The sequence below is a fragment of the Rhineura floridana genome, chromosome 3, assembly GCF_030035675.1.
Source record: "Rhineura floridana isolate rRhiFlo1 chromosome 3, rRhiFlo1.hap2, whole genome shotgun sequence".
Taxonomy (NCBI): Eukaryota; Metazoa; Chordata; class Lepidosauria; order Squamata; family Rhineuridae; genus Rhineura; species Rhineura floridana.
Genome location: NC_084482.1, coordinates 122522177 through 122533471, shown reverse-complemented (window position 1 = coordinate 122533471; position 11295 = coordinate 122522177). Strand labels below are relative to the sequence as shown.

Below are 11295 nucleotides of genomic sequence, written 5' to 3'. Positions count from 1 at the left end.
TATATAGCATGTTTGCAAACCAGCAGGCACCAATCCCCCTCAACTGTTTTTTAATATAGAGACAGAGACCTCCAAGTTGCATAGAAGGTAAATGTAAACAGGAAGACTTATAATGGTTCAGTCACAGTTCTGAAGACCGGTGCCCACCTGAGGAACGGGCCCTGGCACTGGATTAAATTGAAGTCTATTAGTTTAATGATAATTACACCGTTTAGAAAGAAGATGATTGTCAGATTTGTATGGTTTCAATTTAAAAAAACAAACACAAAATCCAGAGACATGCTTCCCAAGGGAAGAGATGCTTAGTTACAGACAGATAAGCCTTCCAGTACTATTATGCTGCACTATGCCAGTGGTACTTCAGTCCCCACAACAGGAAAACTGTTTCTTCAAACATACTGCTGCTTCTTTTTAGTAGCTGCCTTGCTAGCCAAGTCCTTTGCTTTCTCAGTAGCAGCCAGGGCAGTCTCCTTGGCTTTCTCGGTTGCCTCCTTTGCAGTTTCCACCAAAGTTTTAGATGGTGCTTCACCTGTAATAAAACCCCAAAGCTCTTAAGTACATCCACTTAAACCCTGTCAGAAAAGTCTGAGCAAAAAATTCAATGCAAGAGTTCTAGGCGGTTGCTAGTTGAGATATCAACTCTCTGTGGGCAGCGAGGATTTCCTTCCACATAGGTAAGGAACTGTTATTTTAAAGTTCCTCACCCTCATGTTCATGAGAAACACCAATTGGGAGAAAAAGACAAATGGGAGAGTCAAAAGGAAACTTTCTGCTACCTAAGTTTCTCCACAAGAGGCAGGAGTTCTACACAACTCCCAGCTGTTTGTCATGGCTCTCAACAACTCTCCCACTTTACTACAAAGCATACTGTACCCCCAATAGTTCATATCTCCCTAACTAAACATTGGGGGGGTGTATAAGCAGAATTCTGCAGGTTTACCTTGAACTTGTAGAGAAGCCTACCTTATAAAGCTCACTCTAGACATTCTAAAGCTGCATTTTCTCTCTTCACCCTGCCCCTACTCCTTGGTTTGGAATGCTAAAATTGGTCTTGAGCATGACTGGCTAAGCTAGCAACCCAAGATAGGCACACACTCTACTCCATTTGGTGCTAGCCTAGGGCCAGATTCATGCAGTAAATTCTTATGAAGGAGATTCACCGCTCACCAGCAAAACGTGCTTGCTTTGATGTGCACAGCAAACTAACAGCAAAACCTTGGTACTTTGTCAGCCTTTATCAGTAATTGTTCTGAGAGGCTTCAACTCAGTAAAGAGGTATGCCAATCTCAAAAAAACACAATCACTGGTTGTTTTTTAAGGAAACCGTGTTCAAGCTGCACCTTTTCCTAACTATGCTGGACATCTAGCCATCCCATCCCACTGTTTGCTAGTGGTGGTGTCTTGTCCACTCCAATTCCTTATTCTTAATTACCACCACAGATACACTCACCTTGCATTTGGGCCAGCACATACTCAAAACCTTTCGTGCTTTTGGTCACATTACTCTTGAACCTGGCCAAGCCAAACTCCTAAAACAAGAATACAGGGAAGCATGAGCTGAGAAACAAATACTGAATGCCCCCCTCCTCAATTTACTCATCTACACAGCCTGAACCCAGAGGAATCTGGCCCACCAGCTATGTTCCCAGTTACAACACTAGCCAGAGGCTCCATCATGTTCAAGTAGTGGAGTAGAAGACTGCCTCTCTGCACCTGAAAGATAACAAGCTATACAGGTCTGTGGCCCACTCACCTGGACAGCACGCGAAACACCAAACAGACTAGAGGAAACCCAAGCTTCCCGCTTGACTTCTGTCCAGCTACTGTTTTCTGGGTTCTCTCTGTAAACACACCGCTCCTCCACCACCTGTGAAGGAGATGGCACAACAAAATGACCATCAGCTCCCCCCACGACAAAACACTGCTCTCGGCACTTCAACCTGCACAACCCCTTGCTACTGGCTCACCATAAGACGTGCGTGATTAACGTTCCAGGTGAATGTAGTCATGGTTCGGTTCTGTGGGTCCACAATAGAATCTTCGAGGATGTAGACAGAGTGGGTGACATTAGACGGAAAGAAGCGCTCTGCCCAGCGGGGCATCCTGTTGGTCTTGGTTAGAAGTCGCCTGGAAAGCAGCTTCTGGTCTTCTGTCACCTCTCGGTGTAAAATGTCTTCTGTCAGGACATGTTTGCTGGGAAGGGGAGAGAGAAGCATTTGAGGTGTTCATGCTGAGCCAGGCGTCTCAAACCTGGTGCCCTCCAGATGTTTTGCAGTACAACTCCCATCATTTATTCATTTATTCGTTTATATATTTATTATTTAATTTGTATCCCGCCCTTCCAGCAGGAGCCCAGGGTGGCAAACAAAGTGCTAAAAACACTTTAAAACATCATAAAAACAGATCTTAAAATACATTAAAACAAAACAGCGTCAAAAACATTTTTAAAAAACTTTTTAAAAAGGTTAAAAACATTATTAAGAAACACATTAAGCAATTCTGACATAGATGCAGACTGGGATAGGTCTCAACCTAAAAGGCTTGTTGAAAGAGGAAAGTCTTCAAAAGGTGCCGAAAAGATAGCAGAGATGACGCCTGCCTAATATTCACAGTGGGGAGGAGAGCCTGGCTGGGAGTCCAGAGTCTGTGAGTTCAAATCCCCGCTCATGTCTCCTGGGTGTCAAGGGCCAGCTAAAGATCACCCCCACAGTGAGCGGCTCAGGAGTTACATGCCCTGCCACCTGTGCAGCCGTAGGCAAGCTGCATAGTCCCAACAAGCCCAGTTGCCCCCCAGCTGGCAGTTGCGGACAAGAAAGGGCTGGCTTGTGCAGCTGTGGCAAGCTGAGCAGGCCCTAGCCAGCTGGGGAGGACTAGCCTCAGAGGAAGGCAATGGTAAACCCCTCTGAATACCGCTTACCATGAAAACCCTATGCATAGAGCAGCCATAAGTCAGGATCGACTTGAAGGCAGTCCGTTTCCAATATTCAAAGGGAGGGAATTCCAAAGGGTAGGTGCTGCCACACTAAAGGTCCGTTTCCTATATTGTGCAGAATGGATCTCCTGATAACATGGTATCTGCAAGAGGCCCTCACCTGCAGAGTGCAGTAATTGACTGGGTATATAAGGGATAAGACGGTCTTTCAGGTATCCTGGTCCCGAGCTGAATAGGGCTTTGTACACCAAAACTGGAACCTTGAACTTGGCCCGGTAGCAAATGGGCAGCCAGTGCAATTCTTTCAGCAGCGGGGTGACACGTTGGCGATACCCTGCTCCAGTGAGCAGTCTCGCCGCTGCATTTTGCACCAGCTGCAGCTTCTGGACCAACCTCAAGGGCAGCCTTTGATGTTCCTGTATTAGTGTAAATAGGGTAAGTGCTGTTTGTATAGGAGATACATGGTAAGTAGAATGAAAGAGGAAGGGGGAGTGAATGGGCAGTAGAATGTTGGATGATTGGCTGAATGTTTAAAATGGCTGACAGTATAAAAAAAAAAAAAGGACAGTCCGGACTGGTGGAGTCCCTGGTGGTGCCTAGAGGCAGGTAGGAACCTGACAGGGAGAGCCAGGGAAGGGCGTCACAAGTGGTAGTAGCGGTGGGATACGAACCAAAGAGAGTCCCAAAGACACGTGGTGACAAAGGAGACTACGTCACAGGTGTTGGCTGTAGCGGTGGTACGAATACTAGAGAATCCCTAACAGTGGTGTGGCTAACAGAAATAACAAAACAAGATTATTTGTGAGAGTGACTGGCAAAGAGTGTGTGGCAAAGAGTGAGTGACCATGGCTGAATATATAAAAATGAAAAGAGAGGAGCTGGTGGAGAAGTGCATAGCATTCAATTTACCTCACGAGGGTAAAGGGGTAGATGAATTGAGGGTAGCACTTATAGGATTTGTAACTGCCCAGCAAAAACAACCTGCCAGGGAAGAGACCCCAGAAGGATATCTAAGCAATCCCGCTTATATAGAGTACTTGAGAGAGAAGTTAAGATGGGAGGCTGAGGAAAAAGACAAGCAGAGGGAGTTGGAAACTGAGAGATTGAGGATGGAAGCTGATGGGAAAGATAAACAGCGAGAGTTAGAAACTGAGAAGTTGAAGATGGAAACTGAGAGATTGAGGATGGAAACTGAGAGAATGAGAGTGGATGCCGAGATACAAGGGGAAAGATTAAAATTGGATAGAGAGAAATTTCACTCTGAGGAGACAAGGAAAGACAGAGATGGAGCAAAAATAAAAATTACTCCAAAGGACTTTGCTGTGTATGAGCCTGGTCAAGATCCTCAAATTTATCTCACAACCTTTGAAAAGGCAGCTCAGTTGTGGGGGCTACCTGAAGATAAATACATGCAGTATTTATCAAACCTGATCAAAGGGGAATTGGCTGAGGTATACCAATATTTCCCCTCAGACAGGCCCGTCACCTATGCTGAGTTTAAAGAGGCAGTATACAAAAGGTTCAGACTGGGACCTCACTACTTTAGAAAATTATTCCGAAACTGTCAGATCCAACCAGGGAGGTCTTTTGTTGAACTGGGAGCAAAGCTGATGGATATATTTGGGAAGTGGATGAGTAGTGCCAAAGCTCAGTCAGTGGAAGAGGTGAAAAGCCTCATGATACTGGATCCATTATACCATCAGTTACCACCAGAAATAAGGCTCCTGGTCAAAGACCGTTCCCCTACATCGGTGCAGGAGGCCGCAGAGATGGCGGATCACTTTGCCTCCAACAGAACTGGCTGGGTGGGGAAAACATCAAGAGAGTTTAAACCCAGACCATATAATGGTGGCAGAAAGGATGTGGTGCCACAGTGAGTGAGTCCTCCAGTAAAATCTGAAGGGCACAGGACACCCCAGAGTGGATCTGTGTACCCTAAAACAGAAGAGAAATTATGCTACAAATGTGGTAGACCGGGGCACCTACGTTTTCAATGTGAGGTTGCCAACCCCATTAGTAATCCTGCTCAGGCAAGGGCAGTAAAAATAGAACCAAAAGATTTAACCACAAAAAAGGTTCAGTTCTGCCAGATAAACTGGACAGAAGTAACAGACCTTGATTCAAGTCTGAGAGAGGAAGTGAGTGTACAAGGGGCAAATTATTGGGCACTGCTTGACACTGGTGCCGCTCAGACGTTACTGAGGCCAGATTTAATAAAATCTGAAGAAATATTACCTCAGGAAACTGTGAATATCCAAGGAGTGAGGGGTCAACCAGAAAGCTTGCCTGTGGCCCTGGTGAAAATGGCGTGGAGAGGCCGAGAGGGCAGATATAAAGTGGGCATTAATGCCCAACAACAAGAACCAGTGATACTGGGAAGAGATGTTATGGGGGCACAAGGGAAAATATATGTGGTGACCAGACAGCAACTTGGCAGAGAAACAGAAGCCATGTTAAGGGGGGCTGAAACAAACAGGGTGGAATCTGTTAGCCAGCCTCAGGTCACCATAGCAACCACTAGCAGGCCTGCTGAAGGAGACAAACTGTATCAACTGGTCTCTGGGGAAGAGACAGAGCATTTCAGAGAAGAACTGAATAAGGATACCAGTTTGAATCAAATAAAGGAGCAAGTCCTGAACCAACAGATTCCTTTCACTGACAAACTGAGGAATCAAGTTGTGTGTGAAAATGGGATTTTATATAGACTGTGGATGCCTGCTGAGAGAAAGGATGAATGTGAACCAGTGAAGCAATTGATAGTACCTAGCAAATACAGAACCAGATTGCTAGAGGTAGCCCACGATGTCCCATGTGCAGGACATCTGGGAATAAAAAAGACCAAGAGGAGATTGGCTGCACACTATTATTGGCCAAATATCTCCAAAGATGTAAAACAACATTGTCTATCTTGTGGTATATGCCAGAAGGTGGGAAAAAGTGGAGTAAAGACTAAGGCACCCTTAAAGCCCCTTCCTATAATTGGACAACCCTTTTATAGAGTGGGAATAGATTTGGTGGGCCCTTTTTCCAAACCCACAAGGCATGGCAAGAAATATCTAGTGGTGGTGGTGGATTTTGCCACCAGGTACCCAGACGCAGAAGCACTAAGATCTGTAGAAGCCCCTGTAGTGGCAGAGGCTTTATTAAAAATCTTTATGAGGCTGGGTTTCCCTCATGAAGTGCTGACGGATCAAGGCAGTGTATTCATGGGAGAAGTGATGCAATGTATGTGGAAATGTTGTGGTCTAAAACATCTAAAAACCACTACTTACCATCCCACCACTAATGGGCTAACTGAGAGATTCAATGGCGTTTTGAAGGGCATGATAAGAAGCTATGTTCAAGATCACCCACAAGACTGGGATGAACGGTTGGGATGCTTCTTATTTGCATACAGAGAAGTCCCTCAAGAGTCAACAGGCTTCTCACCCTTTGAACTCATGTTCACTAGAAAAGTGAGGGGACCTTTGGAACTGTTAAAAAATTCATGGGAAGGAACCCTGGGAGAGTACAAAACATCTGCAGTAGATTTTGTATTGGAATTCCGCAATAAATTAACATCAATGATGGAGGTGGTGAAAAAGAATTTGAGTCAAGCACAGCAGAAGCAAAGTTACTGGTATGACAGAACAGCCAGGGAACGTGTGTATGATGTGGGAGATATGGTTATGGCGTTCATACCCAGGAAACATGACAAATTACAGGCTAACTGGGAAGGACCATATACCATCAGAGAAAGGCTTGACACAGTGACGTATGTAATCACCACAGACCAATTAAACAAAAGCAAAGCGGTTCATGTAAATATGTTAAAGCCTTACCATACCAGGGATGCACAGGTGTTGCAAGTTACCTTATTCCCTGAGGGAAGTGGGCCTGAACTTCCGGATTTGGTACAGGAAAGCAAAGACAAAGGAGAGGTAGATCAAGTGGAATGGTCAGAAGAGGTGAAGGAGGAAGTAAAAGAAGAGATTCTGAGAGTTTTGAAAAACTATGGGAATCTCTTTAGTAATAAACCTGGCCGAACCAGTATAGCCAAACATTCCATTAATACTGGAGATCATGCCCCAATCAGATCTATGCCATACCGTGTGAATGGGAAAGTTTTGAGTGAGATCAAAAAGGAGGTGGAAGATATGCTGGAATTAGGAGTGATCAGGGAATCCATCAGTCCCTGGGCCTCAAGTATTGTCCTGGTTCCGAAAAAAGATGGAACGACAAGGTTTTGCATTGATTATCGTCTAATCAATAAAATCACGGTCCCAGATGCGTATCCTATGCCCAGGGTAGACGCAATGTTAGAGTTATTGGGGGCAGCAACCATTATCTCTACGTTAGACCTCTGTAAAGGATTTTGGCAAATGGAACTAGACGAGCAATCCAGAGCCAAAACTGCCTTCAGTACACCAGATGGGTTATATGAGTTTGTGACCTTACCCATGGGACTAAGGAACTCACCAAGTTCATTTCAGAGGCTAATCAATACTGTGTTGCGAGGCATGTCAGATTTTGCAGTGGCCTATATCGATGATGTGGCCATTTTTAGCAAATCGGTGCCTGAGCATGTCGAACACCTGACAACAGTATTAGAGGCCTTAAGAAAAGCAGGCCTCACAATAAGAGCTAAGAAATGCCAGTTTGGGCTAAAGGAAGTAATCTATTTAGGACATAAGGTGGGGAGTGGGAAAATCACCCCCTTATGGAGCAAGGTGGAGGCAATACAAGCGTGGCCGATCCCCTTAACCAAAAAACAAGTAAGGGCATTTCTAGGTGTGGCTGGTTTTTATAGGAAGTTTGTGAGAAATTTTGGGGAAATAGCAACCCCCTTGCATGAATTAACAAAGAAGAAGTGTTCTGAGCGGGTGGTATGGACGGATGAATGTCAGAAGGCTTTTGATCTGCTGAAGCAAGCCTTGTGCCAAGGACCCATATTAATAGCACCAGACTATGAGCAACCATTCATCGTGGCTACAGATGCGTCAGACCTCGCGCTGGGAGTCGTCTTGCTGCAGGAGAGAGAAGGCACCAGACATCCAGTGGCGTATCTGAGTCGCAAGCTGACGCCGAGGGAGAAAAACTATTCGTCGGTCCAAAAGGAGTGCCTAGCGGTCGTGTGGGGACTGAACAAGTTGCGCCCATACGTGTGGGGATGAAGATTCACAGTAACAACGGATCATCGGGCCTTGTTATGGTTGCAGACTATGAAAAACCATAACACTATGCTGCAGAGGTGGTCCTGGGCCCTACAAGACTATCAAGTGGACTTCCAGTTCATCAAAGGCAAGGACAATGTACTGGCCGATGGACTTTCCAGGCAAGTGGCCGGGACTGCAGTGACGTGACCCAGACGAAAAAAAAGAAGAAGACATTTTCTCCATAGAGACTTGTTATATTGTTAACGCGACGTATAAATCCTGGAACAGGAATAATACTCTGCCGTTGTTTTAAGGGGGGGGCAATGTGATGTTCCTGTATTAGTGTAAATAGGGTAAGTGCTGTTTGTATAGGAGATACATGGTAAGTAGAATGAAAGAGGAAGGGGGAGTGAATGGGCAGTAGAATGTTGGATGATTGGCTGAATGTTTAAAATGGCTGACAGTATTAAAAAAAAAAGGACAGTCCGGACTGGAGTCCCTGGTGCTGCCTAGAGACAGGCAGTAACCACGAGCAGGTAGGAACCTGACAGGGAGAGTCAGGGAAGGGCGTCACACAGCCCCACATAGACTGCATTACAGTAATCCAGCCTGGAGGTTACCAGTGCGTGGACAACAGTGGTCAGGCTATCCCGGTCCAGAAACGGCCACAGCTGTCCCACCAGCCGAAGCTTGTAAAAGGCACTCCTAGCCACTGAGGTCACCTGGGCCTCTAGCAACAAAGATGGATCCAGGAGCACCCCCAGGCTACGGACCTGCTCTTTCAGAGGGAGTACAACCCCGTCCAAAGCAGGCAACTGACCAATTATCCAAACTCGGGGACCACCAACCCACAGCGCCTCCGTCTTGCTAGGATTCAGACTCAGTTTACTGGCTCTCATCCAGCCCACCACCAAGTCCAGGCAGCGGTCCAGGGCTTGCACGGCCTCTCCCGATTCAGATGTTACGGAGAAATAGAGCTGGGTATCATCAGCATACTGCTGACAGCTCGCCCCAAAGCTCCTGATGACTGCTCCCAAGGGCTTCATATAGATGTTAAACAGCATGGGGGAAAAGATGGTACCCTGCGGCACCCCACAGCATAGCTGCCAGGGGGCCGAAAGACAGTCACCCAGTGCTATTCTCTGAGAGCAACCCTGGAGATAGGATCGGAACCACTGTAAAGCAGTTCCACCAATACCTAGCTCACCAAGTTGGCCCAGAAGGATACCATGGTGAATGGTATCCCTAAGCATTGGCCATGTTGGCCAGGGCAGATGGGAGTTGTAGTCCAACAACATCCAAGGGGCACCTGGTTAGGGAAGGCTATTCTAAGCTATCATGTGGTAAGTAAATGTTCTCCTGTCCAGGCAGTATGGTGGCAGAACTCTGCGGAGAAGGAGACTGCAATTCCTAGCTGGACCATTTGCCTTCTCCTTCCAGAGCAGGGGACCTCTGGCACACAGGTCCACTTAGGCAGTTCTTCCCAAGTCACACCCACCCCATCCCTGATGTCATATGGGATATAACATGGGGGTGGGTGGGTAGGTAAACAGAGCTGTACAGCAACTGTCAGGAGCCTTAAAATGCTCTCCCAACTGACAAGCAAGGCTTGTATTTGGTGTCAATTTTCGTGCCAAATGCAAGCCCCACTGGGATTAGTTCCACTCTGAATCAGAGCTCCCTAGCTGATCCAAAAGCAGAGCCTAAAGCCAGCATCAGTCAGCTGATCAGTGCTGACCAAGCCCCACTTGGATTGGCTACAATCTGCCTTTGTAGGTCATCTTGAGTTCAAGCCACACTGCAAAGGAAAAAGAGGATACCTGACATCATGGTGATGTCAGGTGATTGACAGGTGGGTGGCTGTCAAAGCAGGGTCTACAACTTATATATTACATTAATCATTTCCATCAGCAGCTAGTAGTTGTTTTAATTGATTCCTAATAAAAGCATGTATATGTGCACTTTTGCAGCAGTGTTAAGATTATGGTTTCCCAAAGAGTAATGGCAACAGATAAAGATAAAAGAATCTGTGCTATTTGAAGGTGCCTCTTCCAGAGCAAACGTATAAGTTATTTTCTACACACCAGACCAATACCTCTAATGTATCCGTCTATGCTGGTCCTGAATATCCTATCATCTTCTAACAAATCTTTTCGATTTTATTTAGTCAAGTTTATAGAAATCCCAGCCCCCAAATCCAGATGATCGGAGATAACGCACTCTGGCAGATAAGTCTCAGAGGCAGAGGCAATCGAGATGACACCCAGATAGCCACAAAGCAGCCTAGCGGCTTTCATAAAAAGTAGATGAAAGGTTTATACAGTGGCCTTGGCCAAGGGCGGGGCGGAGGGAACGCGAAAGCTTCACAAGCACGTCCGACTCCTGCTTCACTTCATGCCCTACTCCATCTTGCGATCACCACTGGGGGGAGCACAGGCCGTCGCAGTGTCGCCAAGCTGAGCTCGCCAAATCTGGGCGACAAGCAACTCTTATGCATACTCATCTAGTACTAAGCTCCAGAGAACAGAGCAGGCTTTACTCCCGAGTGACCACGAATCGGATCGCGTTGCAAAGCTACGCTCCTAGACCCATTTACCCGGATGCGACCCCCCCCCGAAATTAATGGGAATTACTTCGGAGTAAAAACATACCCACACTAAAGCATCCTTTCATTCTATTAGGCAAGCTACCGATCAGGATCCCTCCCATTGAAAACATAGAGCCCCCCACCCCAATCCACAGCTCCCTCCAATGAAAGGAATGGGGGAAGCCAGAGGCTCAGGTACAAAAAAGACCCCTCCCCGCCGGCTTGGACCCCCCTGCGCCTCACCCTTACCTGTAGGGGTTCGGATAGCGCTGCCAGAAGGCGGCGAATACATGGTCCCAGGGCCCCTTGAGGACGCTTAGGGTCAGGAAGTATTTCCCCATCAGCTCCGCGGTCACCGATCCTGCGGGAGACGGAGAAGGAAAGCGGGGAGGGAGCGGGAAGATGTTGCCTGGCTTGGCTTGGCCTGGCTTATGCTCCCCGAGCCTTTTGCTCACCGCAGCCCCTCAACCGCAGCACGGGCAGCCCCAAAGATCGCGGAAGGAGGCGCCCAGCCGCCGCCATGCGGAGACAGGGGAGCAGCAACAACTTCCGAGGAACAGGCTCGGCGCTTCCGCCGCCTCTTCTCTCTGAGGCGCCCCCCCCTCGCGCTTTCGGACCCAAGTCCCGCCCCCCCGGACGCG

The 11295-nt window shown here is 47.1% G+C and overlaps 1 protein-coding gene across 1 annotated transcript; it reads right to left on the bottom strand.

The window, feature by feature from the left end:
- Nucleotides 1–33: 33 nt before the first annotated feature.
- PRELID1 (PRELI domain containing 1) lies at nt 34–11276 on the bottom strand. Its single transcript, XM_061617605.1, has 5 exons — nt 10904–11276; nt 1968–2193; nt 1754–1867; nt 1451–1529; nt 34–529 (listed from the first exon to the last, which is right to left on the bottom strand). Exons 1-5 carry the CDS (start codon nt 10993–10995, stop codon nt 390–392), a joined length of 651 nt encoding a protein of 216 aa, XP_061473589.1. The 5' UTR covers nt 10996–11276; the 3' UTR covers nt 34–389.
- Between the last annotated feature and the right edge of the window lie 19 nt (nt 11277–11295).

Bases quoted from the DNA above. Each gene is read 5' to 3' on its own strand.
- PRELID1 (XM_061617605.1), bottom strand. From the start codon at position 10,995: ATGGGGAAATACTTCCTGACCCTAAGCGTCCTCAAGGGGCCCTGGGAC. The intron at 2,194-10,903 runs GTAAGGGTGAGG...TCCCCTTCCCAG, and splicing joins CGCTATCCGAACCCCTACAG to CAAACATGTCCTGACAGAAG. The intron at 1,868-1,967 runs GTGAGCCAGTAG...TCTCCTTCACAG, and splicing joins TTAATCACGCACGTCTTATG to GTGGTGGAGGAGCGGTGTGT.